Below are 16,907 nucleotides of genomic sequence, written 5' to 3' on the forward strand. Positions count from 1 at the left end.
TTGTAATTTTTGTTCTCAGTAAGATGGTACATAAAACTGCTGTTGTGTGAAAGGCGTGTTGTGTACAAGCCGAGGGTAATGTTGCACCACTGTTCAGTTTCAGGTGAACCAAGGTTCCCGAGTCATCTTTTTCTGGAACAGCGAAGCCCCCCTCCGCCGCCACCGCCCCCCACGCTTCTTAGCAGCACTCACCCGGTGCCCACCCCTAGTCCCTTACCGTTCACTCAGCCTGGACCAGCGTTTAATCAGCAGGGACAGCAGCCCGTGTTCCCCAGAGAGAGGCCCGTCAGGCCGACTCTCCAGCCACCAGGTCCAGTGGGGATCCTTCACTTTAGCCAGCCAGGCTCAGCGGCCACGCGGCCTTTCATCCCTCCTCGGCAGCCCTTCCTGCCTGGCCCGGGACAGCCGTTTCTGCCCACCCACGCACAGCCTAACCTGCAGGTATGGATCTTGGCGGGCTGCATGGAAGAGGGGTGCACCTGGAGCTTTGGATCTTTGTGTTTCATAAAATGGAAGTTTCCTGTTGCTATCTGAGTCTTCTAGAATGTGGAGATGATGTAAAGAATAAAGGTTTAGTCTCCAACGTGCTACTTATTAAAGGCAACTTTCTTAACAATATTGTTTTTTCCCCTAATAGTAGGAGAAATGGAAAAAAGTGATTGTCATTTTGGGGGAAATGAAAAAATTCAGTATTCAGATTTTTTAAAGGTGGTACTGCTAATAAATTTAGGACATGTTTGGATAATACTTTGGCTCATCATTGCAAGATTCCTGAAAGGTTCACCAATGGAAATAAGGTTCTTTGTCAAATTATGTGCCTGCAAAATGTAGTAGAAAGATTCTTTGCATGGAGGGGAAAACGGAGTTGCTGTTCCCCCGTTGTTTGAAAGATTTGAGTGCCCTCTGCTGTAGGTTGTGTTTCATGGGGGGCTGGGAGTTTCTGTGAGATCCTTCTTGCCCCGTATGATTCTGCTCAGATTTAAGCTTACTGTTAAGATACAGAATGATGCTACTTGAATCAACTATTTAGAAACACATAGACTATCGAAATTAAAAAAAAAAAAATTATTATTTCATGTGTTAAAGTAGGATAAAATGTTTCTTCCTTTTTCTTTTTATTAAAAAATATGATGAAAAAATATGAATACATCTCTGTTGCAGGAATATTTGAGTATTTAAAAAGGAAATTGAGAAATCCCATCGTCTAGGAACAGTCACCACCAGCATTTGGGTGCTTGTGGTTTCCCGGGTTGTCCTAGTGCATCCTGTCACCGTGCTCTTGTTAACACAGTAGCAGGATCTCCTGTTCGTGAATTAGCTCTCACTGCATCGTTTAAAAAATGCTGCACAAGTTTACATTTCATGGCGGCCACTACTCTTTGGACATGTTTACTGATTTCAGTACTTTGGTATTAGAAACAGTGCTGCGGGCACCATCCTTAACATTGTGTTTGTTTGCATCCTTAGTTGTTTCCTTAGAACAAATACCTGGAATTTTGGGGTGAAGAGGACTTAGGGCAAATGCAAAATGCACGAGCATAGCTTTTGGCTTTTTACTGCATTTAAGATCATATTACCTCTATCCACAAATTCTAAAATGAAATTTCAGCACCACTTCAGGTTTCTGGTTGGGGGTTTTAAGGGGATGGCCGAATTGGAACGTCACTAGTATATACGTTTACAAGCCGTTGTTTCTCTTTCTTTTGGCATGGAAGGGGCCTCTGCACCCCCCACTGCCCCCTCCGCACCAGCCGCAGCCCCAGCCCCAGCAGCAGCCCCCGCTCCAGCCGCAGCACCAGCCTCCGCTGCAGCCGCCCCCGCAGCACCAGCCGCCCCCACAGCCACCTCACCAGCCGCAGCACCAGCACCACCACCACCTCTCCGTCCCGCCTCCGCCGCTCATGCCCATGTCGCAGCCCCAGTTTAGGCCTCACGTCCAGACGGCCCAGCCTCCGCCCAGCAGCGGCCGGATGCAGTGCCCCCAGCGCCAGGGGCTGCGGCATGTGAGTGTCTTCCCGGGGGCAGAACCTGGGAGCTGGCATATTTTCCAGTTGTGATTTAATTACTGAACACGTGTAGTACGTTTCTCTAAAGTGAGTGTGTGTTTCACAAACTGCTTAGGAAACGGGATTTTTTTGACTACAGAAATTAATGATGTCCCGTTTGTGCCTGGAAGACTGCATCGTTATTCTGTACTTCCTCATCTTACTTTGTGTATGGAGATATTTCCATAGTGATAGACGGTATTATTCGTAGACACATAATTTTGGCAAATACTTGTGGGCGGTGGGCACCCTGCCTTTGCCGGTAGCCTACTTTTGATGGTGAGATTGTCTCTATCTCCTTGGGCTCTGAATAAATAAGTAAATGAATTCAGGAAGAATTGTCTGACTAGCGTCTGTTGCTAGGCACCATTCCAGTTCCTGGGAACGCACCAGTGAACAAAAGAGAGCAGTTTCCTGCCTCCATGAAGCCTGTATTTAATGGTGGGAGATTAACAGTGCATTTAGTTGTGAGGGTAGAGGCTCTCAGGTACCATCAGCTAGGGTGTGACTCGTCTCGCATTGAAGGAAACTAGGAAACGTGCTTGATTGCTCCGTAAACACAAGACAGTAGTCACTGCTGTTGCCTTGTTCTCCATTAAATAACTCCGTAAAGAGGCGAATGGTTGAGAGTGTTGGGCCAAGGGGAGGTAGTTGGATTTTCCTTTTAGTATTGTCCCTTTGACCTGCAGCTTCAAGCATGTCACTTAGCTACTTTTAATTTCAATTTTTCTCATACCAGCCTCTTTCTTTCTTAAAGTAGTATTGAGACTAACATGATAGCAGAAATGAGGAAGGACTTTCGGAGAGGTGCATTGTAACTGAGGCTTCATTTTATTACAGCAGTGGCAGATACACCCCTGCCTTGTGCCCGTAAACACTGACCTGGTGCTCTCAGAGCCCAGTCCTCTCCCAGCCGTCCCTCCTACCTGTACGCTCCTCTAGCTGTTGGCTCTCTGTTAAGAATCCAGGGGATGAGCGTGACTAAGAATTTCCTCTCGGGTAAAACGTTTGAGCGTGTTTCTTCTGCAGGGTGTAGTTTTCTTAGGATACTGACTTACTGCTTGATTCTTTTCTTCTTCCACCTTAAATTTAGGGGCCCAGTAAAAGTGGTGCCAGCAGTCCTTTGTTAAAAATGTCAGTCCCCATCCTCAGGCACCAGCTGCAGTCCCCGGGTGTAAAATTTCTGTTCAGGAGGAGCCTATCTGTAGACCAGTAGGGTAACCTGGACCAGCCCTGACCCTCAGCAGTAGTCTGTGCTGCCCCGTAGAGCGGGAACGTTATGCATGGAAGAAAGGGTTCACCGTGGAAAAGTGATCCGCACCCCAGAAGGAGAAGTCGCTTACTAAAACGGTTTTTACAATATTTTTATCTAATAATGTTCCTTTTTATGTTCTTTCTCCAACTATCCAGTTGTAATTCACATTTCTTCCTTCTTGTGGTAGAATACAACTCAGAATGTAAGCAAACGGCCAATGCAGCAGATGCAGCCAACCGCTCCGAGAAACAGTAATCTGCGCGAGTTGCCCATAGCACCGTCGCACGTGATGGAAATGAGTAGCAGCCGCTGCTCTTCCACACCTGCAGCTCCTGGGAAGCCGATCGCCAGCACGTCCCCGCCCGCGAGGCCGGGGGCCGGGCCCAGGAGCGCACAGGGTAAGACTGAAGCCAGAGTCAAGCCAGTCAGCCCTGTGGTTCAGCCCAAAGAGGAGGCGAAAACAGAACCAGAGGTAAGACCGTTTTCATTAAAAAATACTTGAAGCCTTATAATCAGCTTGGACCTATTAGTGTACTCTCGTCCAGCGAGGTTTTCATAAAACCTTCACTTTTGTCCAACCACATCCTTCTTTGAACCTTACAGCCTTGTCCATGTGGGACACACTCTCATCCTCACATCCTTATGATGTTAGGCAGTGTTTCTGTATTTGTGTAGTTGTAGCTGATGCTGTAGAACATGTTACCTCCTGGGGTGGGGGGAGTAGCAAATTATTGAATCTGTTTGCCTGATGCTTCCGTGCGATGGGCATTCAGTCCCAGGCTGCTCCCTAGAAATACAGATGCGGCACTTGAGCAGAATCTGTGAGACGTAGGTCCTAACCAAGCATGGGAGTCTGCTGTCCGTAGGTTAGTGACACACCCAGGGAAGGGTCCACTGTTGCTAACAGTGGCCTTTGTGTCTGGGACGTGGGAGAAGATCAGTATGTGGAAGTTACACCAATATTTTTAAAAACCATGTAGAACGTGTATAGTAATAAGTTAGTATCATTTATTAACATAATATAGATATCAGCGTGAAGAATTTCATTAGGTAATATAGGTGTGAAAGAGTAAGTCACGTTTTCCTAATCAGTTACCTTTCCATTGAAATTTGGGGGTGGGGTCAGCTTTTCCTAATAAAAATTTTTTTTAAGATTTATTATTTATGTTTTAGAGAGCGAGCATGTGGAGGGGAGGGGCAGAGGGAGAGGGAGAGAGAACCCCAAGCAGACTCCTTGCTGAGTGCAGAGCCTCACTCGGGGCTTGATCTTACGACCCTGATAGCACAACCTGAGCCAAAATCAAGAGTCGGATGTTTGGGGGTGCCTGGGTGGCTCAGGCTCAGATGGTTAAGCGTCTGCCTTGCGCTCAGGTCATGATCACAGGGTCCTGGGACCGAGCCCCACATCGGGCTCCCGGCTCCGTGGGGAGCCCGCTTCTCCCTCTCCCTCTGCCTCTCCCTCTGCTCATGCTCTCTCTCTATCTCTGTGTCTCAAATGAATAAACAAAATCTTAAAAAAAAAAAGTCAGGTATGTAACCAACTGCACCACTCAAGTGCCCAGGTTTTCCTAATAAATTCTTGCAGCAGTGGTAATGTAATGCTACCACATGAGGAAGTAAACACAAAGTCAAAATACAGTGTTAGTATTTACTAAGATCATATTAGAAGAAGGGGGGTGAGTTTTTTTATTTTAAGATCAATATATGAAAAAATTAGGTAGATTTATAAAGTGGGTCAGGGTAGTTTATAAAAAGAAATTTTTGCTAAAAATTTTATCTTGCTTATAGTCCTAATAGCTAGCTCCTTGTATATGTAACCTGATTTGGCTCAGAAAAATTAAGTCTCGTGACACTTTATTTTTCTAGTAACAGTGGCTGAATAAACTGAGCGAAATGAGCTTTAGGCAAACCACTGGCCACTTCGGGCTTTTCTCGTGACAGCAGTTGATTGGAGCGGGCTTCTGGGGAAGTTTTCTGTAGAACCCAGCAGGTGCTTTGTATGTGAAGCGAGACTTGCAGGGAGCCGTAGCGTAAGTTGGATGTCTTTTTTTAAGATTTTATTTATTTATTTCACGGGGATAGCAAGAGCAGGAACACAAGCAGGGGGAGAGGGAGAGGGAGAAGCAGGCTTCCCACTGAGCAGGGAGCCCGATGCGGGGCTCGATCCCAGGACCCCCCGGATCATGACCTGAGCCGAAGGCAGACACTTAATGACTGAGCCACCCAGGCGCCCCTAAGTTTTATGTCTTAATGTATTCGCTTGTCATTCTGTGGACACATGCAGTGGACCAAGAGTGAGAGCATTTTACTTTTTAAGAGGTCTTGTATTTGGCTTGGGTAAACGTGGTTTATTTTCTCTACGTTCACCCAATTGGTAATGATATAATAAAAGACAGATCTATGTACAGGTATTTCCTCCTATGTACCTGAACGTACATTAATTCTTCCTTGATTGTTTGGGGAGAATCCTTGGAGAATGTGAATTATTCCCGTGTTGAAATGGCGGTGCTCTGGACCTGCCACTTCCCCCAGCAGTCTGCCTCTCCCTGAAAGCCACGGCCCCGCTTTGAGCTGTTGTCCACATCCTCCTGTTTGTCTTCTCTTAACATCGTGTCTTGCTCTGGATGCCTCCCTGAGCCCTTATCTGCCTTCAGATTTGCTGTTTCAGCTCTGTCTTAGACTTTGAAAGTAGATAACCAAGGTGGTTGGAATGGCTTCTGAAATGCCCGGCAAGTCCTCATGACGCCCGACTCTGTCCTGTAGGTCATTGCGTGGGTTCTAGGAGCACCCACGGACTCCTCAGCTGCCTTTTGGTCTTAATTCCTAATTCTTTTTTTTTTTTTTAGATTTTTATTTCTTTATTTGAGAGAGAGAGAATGAGAGAGAGCACATGAGAGGGGGGGAGGGCCAGAGGGAGAAGCAGACTCCCTGCCGAGCAGGGAGCCCGATGCGGGACTCGATCCCGGGACTCCAGGATCATGACCTGAGCCGAAGGCAGTCGCTTAACCAACTGAGCCACCCAGGCGCCCTTAATTCCTAATTCTTAAGGCTTATTTGTTATTAGCTGAATTGTAGCGAGATTAAATCCTATTATGTTCTTTTGTAAAGGATCTCTGGATTAGGGTTATTTGCGATTTTTTAAAAGAAAATTGTAATTCTTAACAAATGCTTAACTTTTAATAAACTTTCCTCATGGGATGCTTTTTATGAAAGTTACTGAACTTTCTCAAAGATTTTTTGGGTAGACTTTCAGAGTGGTTTGGGGCTGGCATATTAAAAGCATTCCTTATGTACCATTAATATTCCAATACTGCAATTGGCAGCATTTTGATTCTGTGGAGAGTGCATGAGTTCAAGGTCAGAGAGATTGACTTGTGCTGTTCATTATAACCAATTATTCTGTGACAAATGAGTTTGAGATCAGGCTGAAAATTCTGTACGAAAAATCAATAGTTCTAATCAGGCCCTTTCAGGTCATTTACACCCACCTTTTGTTGGTTCGTCAGAGAAGAGCCAGATAAAACCTCTGTGACAGCACAGTCTCCCTACCGTTGCCTTTCCATTCGAAACATATTTTGATATCTTAAATGAACAGTTTAATTGGTTTCAAACTTGTAAATGAGTGGAAATTTACATTACTTCAATAGTTTTTAATATTCTGATAAGATTTTCCAAATTAGCTTGAGCTGTGTGTAATTTTTTCCCCTCCCCAGAGGGAGGAGTTATACTTAAAGTCTACAAGCAGATTTTGAGTGGCTTCTTTCCGATCCTGAATGGATCGTTTTTGGAAGGGGCATTTTCTCAGTCTGTTGCGCTAGACCGGGTCGGCCCCCCTCGCCTCGTCCTCCGCGCTGAAGCAGGCCTGTGTTCTCTTGCAGTTTCCTGACGAAGACGAGGAAACGAGGCTGTATCGCTTGAAGATCGAAGAACAGAAGCGCCTCCGAGAAGAGATCCTCAAGCAGAAGGAGCTGCGCCGGCAGCAGCAGGCGGGCGCGCGGAAGAAGGAGCTGCTCGAGCGGCTGGCCCAGCAGCAGCTCCACCTGCCCCCGGCCTCGGCAGAGCCGGAGCAGCTGGCGGCCTCCCCGTCGCCCGCCAATGGAAACCCACTGTTACCTTTCCCAGGTGCACAGGTCAGACAAAACGTGAAAAACAGACTGCTCGTGAAAAACCAAGATGTCACTCTTTCCACTGTTCCGCCCAAAACATCAAATTTTGTGCCGTCTGGTGCTAACATGCAGTGTCAAGGACAACTGATGAAACCATTGAAACCTTTGAGACAGGCCAGAACCGTGCCTCAGAGTCCAGCTCAGCACAAAGTCCTGCAGGTAAAACCTGCGGACGGGGAGGGGCCGCCACCCCCCTCACAGACCGCTCGAGTGGCGTCCCTCCAGGGCCGGCCCCCGGACGCCAAGCCCGGCGCGAAAAGGACTGTCATGCACCGGGCAAACAGCGGTGGCGGAGATGGGCCGCACGTCAGCTCCAAGGTCAGGGTGATTAAGTTGTCAGGCGGGGTAAGTTGACGAGGTAACTGGTGCCTCTTGGAATCTGTGCTTCACTCAGAATGTCCTAATTGCCAGAGAAGGGTTTTGAAGAAAGGGAAGTCCGAACCGCCTCTGTCACACTCATGTGGTCCAGCCCGTCCGCACTTGCGGTCGGGGACGAGAGTTGTCATTTCGATTCTCCTTCCGACTGAGACCCGTGTTGTCTGTCTGGAGTCTTCACGGAAGACCAGCGTGACAGTCCCCAAACTAGGTGTTTCTCAGTTTTAGCTTATTTTTGTAGGGAATTTGTGATAGAACCATCAAGTTTGTTTTAAAAATAAAATTTCCTTTACCACAAAACAAGTAATCTTTTATGTGTAGTTTTAGATTCAGTGAGCACCTGTGGGTGGGGGGCGAGCGCGTATATTGAGTGGCTCCTTTTAAGCAGCACTGTTTGGGAGGCTGTTTCCGGTCTTCCCTTCCACGCTCATCTCCCCCGCACTTGGAAAAAACAAAAGGACCAACAGAATTCTGAAGGGAAGTAATGCATGATCTTAAGCACATGCTTTCAGAAGCGGGGCGCGCCTCGTTGCTTTCTTTCCTTTTGGACGGCGCTGCCCCTTCTAAAGCATTTTTAGCGAGGCCCAGGCGTTGCGGTTTGGAGGGGGTCTGTACTCGGCTCGGTAACGCCGTTGCCGCAGGCGGATGCCCCCGCGGGAGATGCACTGTCAGCACGCATACCTCCTCGCCAGGCCGCGTGCTCTGGACCCGCTCGCGGCCCTGCACGTGCCGTGTGTCCTGTGCGTCGAGGGAGCCGGGAGGAACTGCGCACGCAGGCTGTTGGAGCGGGCCGGCGAGACCCAAGCGGACGGACAGCCATCGCTCTCCGTGCGGCTGGGAGGGATGTGGCCGGGCGCGGCTGAGCTGGCTGGGGAACAGCTCGTCGCTGGTGGTTGAAGGAGTTGAGTTTTATTTCATTTCTAGGTCTGTAGACTAAAATTAGTGTGACTTTTTCATGGGCGGTAAGAAAAATGTTGAGAGAATAATATGAATTGGAAATTCCATCTTCAACAGAGGCTGTGCTATTTTTTCAAATCTGTTTTTTCTCATCTCCGTTCATTGTGATTCAGAGTGTGGATAAGCAGATGGCCTTTATCACATTAGCTTGTTTTATCATTGTATGAATTTGTTTTTTTCAGGCGAGAACCCAAGCATTAAGCAGCTTCATGGTATCTGTGATCTTCTGTTTTGACCTTGTTTCAGGCTGACTTTGTCAAAGTCTTGTTTAGGCAGACTTTGTCAATGTCTCATTTTTTTACTTGAGTTAAAAACTTACGAGGAGGGGCCGTGGGGCCATGGAGCCACGGTTGGGAGCAGACCTTTTCCCGTGGCATTTATGGTTGGTGGTGCGTGTGTTGTGGCTGGTGTAAAGTAAGGGCTTCTCACGGGCTGGGAGGTGCAGTTCACTGCTCTGCTCTCAGAGAGCAGCTTTCAAACTAATGAACACCTCTCCTTTAAAATAACTTAGCTACTAAAATTTTTGTTGTTTTTTTCTCCACTGGGAAAAAAATGTATTTTTTATAAGACTATTCCAGAATCATGCTGTATAATTTTATAATACACAGAGAAACAACAGAGGAATGCTGTGTGAAAACAGCTGCTTACCAAAATTGGGAACAACTTTTTAGCTCTCTTTTTAATTCTTTTTTTTTTTTTAATATTTTATTTATTTATTTGACAGAGAGAGAGACAGTGAGAGAGGGAACACAAGCAGGGGGAGTGGGAGAAGGAGAAGCAGGCTTCCCGCTGAGCAGGGAGCCCGATGGCGGGGCTTGATCCCAGGACTGTGGGATCATGACCTGAGCCAAAAGCAGACGCTTAATGAATGAGCCACCCAGGCGCACCTCTCTTTTTAATTCTTAAGTTTTAAGTTATCTAACCAACATGTTCTGTATCTTGGGATTTTTTCCAACAAGTCCTGCAGTAGCATGTTGGCAACTTTCAACTTATCACAGGATCACCCTTGTGTGTGTTTCTCTGAACCAGAAAAAATCGTATTTTCCTGGAGGCCTTGGGTTTTTTTGTGTGGGTAGGAACTATTCTTAAGAGAACATGTTCATAATTGTGCAGGTAATGCAAAGAGGAAACTGTTTTGTTGGGTGCTGGGTGAGCTCACATTTCTCCTGACTGTTGTCTCTGGCCCTGCTGGCCCTCGCTCTTCCTCTGTGGGCTGTGGCGTTAATGCCAGGGGCTCAGCCAGCACCCCGGGAAGGCTCTGACAGGCTTAGCACATCACACCCGCGCAGAATCGTATTTATGCATTTCAGGTTTATAATTACTTATGGAATAAAAGCATCTCGTTGTCTGTTCATGTTCTTCTTGTATTTTGTTGTGAGCCTTGGACTTCTATACATCCTGTTAGTACAAAGGCACAGTATGTTGTATTTATGAGTTTTCCTAGTGAGATTTACTCTGGAGAGAGTCAGTTTTGTTTCCTCTACTTTTTTCTAGCCTAAACTGGCATCAAATATATGCCATTAAATTATTCTTTCCAGTGGCGCCAGGGTGGCTCAGTCGGTTAAGCATCTGCCTTCGGCTCAGGTCATGGTCTCAGGGTCCTGGGATCGAGCCCCCCGCATCGGGGTCCCTCCTCAACGGAGAGCCTGCTTCTCCCTTTCCCTCTGCCTGCCTGTCTGCCTGCTTGTGATCTCTCTCTCTCTCTCTCTGTCAAATAAATAAAATCTTTAAAAAATAAATTATTCTTTCCATTCATTGGCCTCCTCTAGTTTTACTGTTTGGTCTCTAGAGAGGACATGGGACCAAGGCAGTGCATAGCGTCATGCTAGAAAGTGGCCCAGTGGAGAATCAAAATTCAGATCGCTGTCCCTTGGATGGTTAGGAAAGCAGAAATGTCTTGGGACTCTTATTCCGACATACAAATTGGAAACACCTTGGGGCGCCTGGGTGGCTCATTCGTTAAGCGTCTGCCTTCGGCACAGGTCATGATCCCAGGGTTCTGGAATCAGCCCCGCATCGGGCTCCCTGCTCCGCGGGAAGCCTGCTTCTCCCTCTCCCACTCCCCCTGCTTGTGTTCCTGCTCTCGCTCTCTCTCTCTGTCAAATAAATAAATAAAATCTTTAAAAAAAAAAAAAAATTGGAAATACCTTAAAACTTAATTTGGATTCTCTAGGTGTATTTTTACCTTGTGAATCAATACAGAGTTCTCTTTTGTTACTTCCGTATTTCATTATTTATAATCAAATAATTTATCTTTGGGTTTTATTAAATTGGGTTTTTTCATATGTGAAAGAACCGAGTCTTAAGACAGTGGTTGTTTTTTAAATCTTCCTTTTTATTATTTTATTTTTAAAGCGGTTTTAATTCACCTTAATCGTCATAAGAGAATTTCTCGTCCTTTTATATCGTTTCTCTTTGTTACGGCTAATGCATCACGGGCATAGGAAGCGTTTTCAAAAAGAATTTAATAAAAATTCTTCATTGGTATTGGTTCTCACAGTCATGGCAACCAGCGGCATGGTAAAGCTCGAAGAGTGGTTCTTCACTTTCACGGAGGGCTCTCTCTGTTGGCATCTTCTTGGTCCTTGGTCGCTGTGAAGTTCCCTTTCGCGAAAGGTAGCGGTCGAAGCCCTCCCTTGCCAGGACAGAGCGCTTCCATCTGTCCATCCGTCCGTGGTGGGGTGACGTGGTGGAAACAGTGTGGCTCTGCATGAGGAGGACCCGCGTTTGCATGGGGGTGTGTCAGTTCGTTTCTCTGAGCCCCAGTCTCCAGGCTGTGGACCGGGTTATAAAGTGGTTGTGGGAATGAGTAAATGAGCCTTCTAGCATGTGGAAGGCACTCCATGAATGTCTGCTTTCTTTTTGGGCTGCTCCTAAGGCCCCCTCCAGGAATGCAGTCTGATTTCATGCCTTATAATAGTAGTGCTGACCACACATCAGTGCTTAGCATGTACTCAGAGCACCTTTATGAGGGAGATACTTGGATTCCCATGGTACAGGTGACTAGATTTAGACTCAGAGAGGTTGTGTTGGGAGCCCAGGGCCACCCAGCTACGGGTTGGCAGAGCTAAGGTTCTTAGTATTTGTACTTACAACGGTTGTTTTTGCTGCTGCCTTGTTCCAAAGTGTTCCTTAATTCTCGATCAGGGATGATATTCTGTTTCCAGTGAGTATGTAGCAGAATTGATTCAGAAAAGTTTTAGCGGGGGCTTCTCGAATGAGGGTGATGGTTAGGTTTCACTTGCCAACCCCAAGTGGTAGTGACTGACTGGAGAGTGTTGAGAAGGATTCCGAAGTAGGAGGAAAGTGTCATGATGGGTGCATAGCAGCAGTCGTGTGGATCCAGGACTGGAGGGTGGCCGGGTTTCCATCCTTCCTGTTCTAGCACTTTGACGTGCGTGTAAGCACAAGGCCCCTGGCCCGGTGGAGTGAGGGACGGGGTATCCTGGCTCTGTGCAGCTGTAACTTGCCATGTGCTCTAAATGAACCTTTGAACATTTCTGTATTAGTCAAAGTAGGTCACATTTTATATATAAAACACTGGGGTGAAAACTAGGGGAATTGGCTATTTAAAGAGACCTGTGTTGTGAGGCTCACCAATGTATCTGTGGATTTTAGTTTTCCCACTCCTGTTTTGTGGTCTGGCTTTGCTAGGTGAGATTACAAAAGGAGTAAGTGTGTGTAGAGTGGTGGTTTATGAAGAGTGTTGGATATTCCTCCCTGAGGGTTACTTATATGTAAGTAATCTACCTAAAGAGCTGTATTTGATGGAATGGTTCTTTTTTATTACTTCAAATATGGAAAAATTCATTTGCTCATTTCTCAGAAAGCTACTTAATTTAAGTATTTAATTTTCAGAAACCAAAAGAGCAATCTTTTTAAGTCATAATTTTGTTCATAACCAATACATAATCCCGGAAAACTATTCAGGGAATATCAGAGCAAATACAAAAATGTAAAGTGTTTAACTCAGTGTAAACTTACTGTCGTCATCCAGCCATCCTTTTTGATCACACACCAGAAAAAGAGAATTAGAACAAGCTATGTGCCACATGGTGCTTCCTTGTTAAGGACTTTCATCAGGGTTGCAGCTCTGTGTCCAGGTAGGACGCGTTGGGTCCTAGTTTCAGGTGACCTTGGTTCGTGGCCCCAGTGGGTCCCGGTCTCCTCAGGAAAATGCGGCGTGCTCCCCCAGGCTGGCTGGGAGCGTTCAAGGCAGTGGCGGGTGCGAGGAGCCACCAGGTACCCGAGCGCGTGGGAGCCGCTCACGGAGGCCCACCCACCACCCTTTCCTCGCAGCCCCAGGGAGGGGCAGCGGCTGAGTCAGAGCGGCCGTTTCTAGTGCTCTGTAAGGAAGTGAAAGCAAACTCTGAATTCAGCAGCTTTATTCTCATTGAGGTAATTAAAATTTTAAGAATTTGGCAGCAAATTAAGTAAACAGTCCTTTGTTCTGCTGGCCACACAGAAAAATGGGAGAAGCCCGAATGCCTCAGCAGGAAAGCCCGCTGTCCAATTGTGATACTCTTTTTATTTTTAAAAATAAAAGTCTCAGAGAGGTTGCGTTGGGAGCCCAGGGCCACCCAGCTACTGGTTGGTAGAGTAGACGCATTTTATTTTTAAAAGGCTGCCAACTGCTGCTTGCAAGAGGTCCCAGTTCATTTGCGTACGTGAGCTTGCTTTTGGGGGTTGGACTGTATTTGTCGGTTCCTTCCCTCCCTCCCCCGCTCAGACGTTATTCTCAGAGTTTCTTTAGGAAGGTGGTAGAAGAGGTAACACGTACGTGCCTGATTTTCCTGTGTTTGGTGGAGGACATTTTATTCTGATGTAATTACAGTTTAAGAGAAGTTGCAAAGATGGTATAAGGAGCTCCTGCGCCGCCCCCTTTATCAGATTCACCAGTTTATGTTTTGCCCCGTTGCACGGCCGCTTTTCTCTCCGCCCTCCCACACTCACTCACCGCTCTCGCCGCCGGGGAGCACGTTGGAGCCAGCCACGTGTCTCCTCAGCAGTGGGCTGTCCTCTTGCACAACCACAGGCCCACATCATCCGAACTCAGGAGGCGCAGCATCGGCACAGCGCGCCTCTCCCAGCCCGGCACCAGAGTCCCGGCCTGGCGCAGGGGCGTGTGTTGTGTTGTTGTCCCCAGGACTCTGAGACACCTTGGCCTTTGTGTGTTTTGCCCTTGGGAGGCTCATGAGCTTGTCAAATGTCCTTTAATTTGGGTTTGTCTTACTTTCCCTCGTGCTGTTTCAGGTTATGTGCTTTCGGCAGGAACCCCACAGAAGGACATTGTGTCCTCGGTGGGTCCTGTCGGGAGGCCCCTGACACATTTGTCCAGTGTTGGCAACTCGGATCCCTTGAGCCAGGTAGTGTTTGCCAAATCTCTCTCCCTAGGGTTACGGTCCCACTCTTTGTAATTGATAACTCATTTATGGAAAGATACTTCGAGACTATGGAAATGTCTCATTTCTTGTCAGATTTTCACTGTTTTTAGTAAGCCCTGATGTTTTTATAATGTTAGCACTCTGTGCTTACTGTGACAGCTTCCTCTTTTCTCTCGCTTACTTACTGGTTCATTTATTTACAGCAATATGGGCTTACGGATTCTTACTTTATCCAGTAAACTGTTACACCATTGTTGGTTTTGAGGTTTGAATTGTTCCAGATGGGCCAGTGACAGCCCCTTCAGGCTGGCTCTGTGTTCGTTGATGTGTCTCCATCACTTTTTGAACACATCCTGAAATCTGGTGCAAGGAGATGATGAGGCTCATGCTGGACGTTCTCTGCTCAGCTCCTTGGTCAGTCCCGCCTCTGTGTAGTGGAGAGACGGCGCCGGGTATGTTTGCTGAGCACCATTGCTCCGGGCCCTGTCCGTGCATGCCCAGCCTTCCACGGTGAGTTCCAAAGACAGATGAATGAATCAAAAAGAGATTCTGTTGTATGTTACATTTCTTGAAACGGGTCATCTACATGAATAAAATAGACTTTTTGCTGTGTTGAGTTTATCTTTTGGATTGTTCTTGTGTGGCAGTTCCGAGACAATGTAACGTCACTATTTAAATGTTAAAAATGAGGGTCTTGATGGACGAGGAGGCTAGCCAAGGCATGTTCTTTTGGCAGTGCCTGAGGTGCACAGTACAAAGAGGGAGGGTGTCTGAGGGCTCCCCCCCTCCATGGCAGGGGCCCGAAGTTGTAGTTCTGCATTTTGTTCTGTTGTGCATGTCCGCACGGCTTTCGGCAGCTGTAGGGGGCGCTGTCACTTCCTCAGTCACCTTCGGGGTGGGGGTCCCACCTCGGTGCCGGCGTTCATGAGCAGGGCAGCTGCTGATAGAGCGTGTCCAGCAGACGTGACTTGGGGCTGAGGAGCCCTGCGTGCAGTAACAGTACTTCAGCTGCGTCAGGAGAGTAGGAGCTGCTCAGCAGCCCAGGTGCTGTGTGGGCAGAGGTCCTGACTGCAGGGGAAGCAGCCCCTGACGGGCGTGGTGAGGGCAGGATAGGGAGACCTGATGAAGTGACTCTGGGTGAAGAGGAGCAGCTACCTGGGTGCAGCAGGGAGGGCAGGGTGAAAAGGAAAGAGCCTTCTAGGCAGATGGGGGAGAGCACTGATGAGGTCCTGTGGCAGGGAAGTCATGGCCAGTTTTCTAGCTGTAGGAAGGCCAGCCTGACCAGAGTGCAGAACACAAGTCTGGAGACGGGCTTTATAGGCTGTTTTATGTTTTAGGTCTCGGATCTTGATCATTAGAAAGCAGTGAGGGCCACTGGAAAGTTTTAGCAGACAGATAATGGACTAGTATTTGAACCTTGTTTTTTTTTTTAAAGTATATTTCTAAACTAGTGCTTACTTGTTGGTTTTTTCTGAGGCTGTACCTCTAGTGTTAATACTCAGAGAGTCCTAGGCACAGCTCCTGAGCACTGGATTTAGAGACCGAAGTGTTCATCCTGCAGCCATCTGTCACCCTTTGGGGACTCCTGCTTTGAGGAGTTGCAGCTCCTACGCACAGAAGGTAGGACGGGGATTGGTCTCCTTCACTGCCTCCCGCTCTCCGGATGTGGCCTGTTTCCGCCTCTGGCCCGCCGGCTACCTGCCCTGCGCTGCTCCTGCCGCGGCCGCGGGCTTGCGGAGCTGTTTCCTGGTTACTGCTGCTGACTGAGGCTGGGCTTGCGCTTCTGTTCCCTTGTTGTGTCCAGGATTAAGGACGGTTTCAAGGACGTTATAAATATTTAAAAAGACATTTGTTGAAATAACTGAGACAGTATCTTCTCCCTTTAAAAATCTGGACATTGTGTATGGTTTCTTTAATGAAATACCGAAGAAGGAATTAGAACAGTGTTTTTTCCATGAATACTTCTGGTTGTGAAAGTAATAGCTGTTTGTTGCAGACATTTGGACGGCACCAGTTAGCAAAATGGGGAAAAATAGCATTAATTCTTGTTATTAATTCTTCTGGTTGTCTTTTCACGCTAACATTTATGGTTCCCTTGCAGACCCCTTCTTTATTCAGTGTACTAAATGGGATTATGTTGTACATAACAGTTTGGCGCTTTTTGGGTTGTGCTGAGTGGCGGGTATGTGTGAGGACTTCTCGTGCGGAGACCCGGGCCAAGGCAGAGCGCGTCCCACGCTGTGGAGGTCACCCCGTGACCTGTGCTCAGCTGCCTCACGGCCCTCTTGACTCACTTGATTTCTGGCAGAAGCTTAACGCTGTGTCAGGCAGTCTCTGGGAGCTGAGACCACGCTTGAGGATCAGGAAGAAGTGAGTCAGGTGGAAATGAGTTGGAAGTGAGGTACGAAAGGACAGAGCTGCTGTGGACTCGGCATAGGAAGGTTCTGGGAAGACCAGACGGTCAGGGAAACTGAGTGTAAGAGAAGCTGCTTTAACCCAGGTCGGGGAGCCAGGAGGGCTGGGGGCCGGAGGCGAGGGTGAGCCCAGACCTTTGCCTTGCAGGCTCCATCCCTCTCTGGTAGGGGGGTAGTCTGATGATGGGGTGGAGGTGGGCCTCTTTGGTTGCGAGGTCCTTTCCCTGTGACAGGTGCTCATAAGCAGTAGAAGGGCCCAAAGGCAACTCGCGGAAAAGAGGAAGAGACTTGGGGCATAAATCCTGATTAGT

At 47.6% G+C, this 16,907-nt stretch overlaps 1 protein-coding gene across 5 annotated transcripts in view; it reads left to right on the top strand.

The window, feature by feature from the left end:
- The window catches only part of RBM33 (RNA binding motif protein 33), a 127,124-nt gene that overhangs the window by 82,604 nt on the left and 27,613 nt on the right, over positions 1–16,907 (top strand). For all 5 annotated transcript variants that reach the window (XM_035029865.1, XM_035029866.1, XM_035029867.1 and 2 more), the window contains 4 exons: positions 98–441; positions 1,716–2,003; positions 3,488–3,772; positions 7,179–7,811. In XM_035029865.1, coding sequence (XP_034885756.1) covers positions 98–441; positions 1,716–2,003; positions 3,488–3,772; positions 7,179–7,811 — 1,550 coding nt within the window. The remainder of the gene's footprint in view (positions 1–97; positions 442–1,715; positions 2,004–3,487; positions 3,773–7,178; positions 7,812–16,907) is intronic.

The sequence above is a fragment of the Mirounga leonina genome, unplaced genomic scaffold, assembly GCF_011800145.1.
Source record: "Mirounga leonina isolate KUSES-001 unplaced genomic scaffold, KU_Mleo_1.0 Mir_321, whole genome shotgun sequence".
Classification (NCBI taxonomy): domain Eukaryota; kingdom Metazoa; phylum Chordata; class Mammalia; order Carnivora; family Phocidae; genus Mirounga; species Mirounga leonina.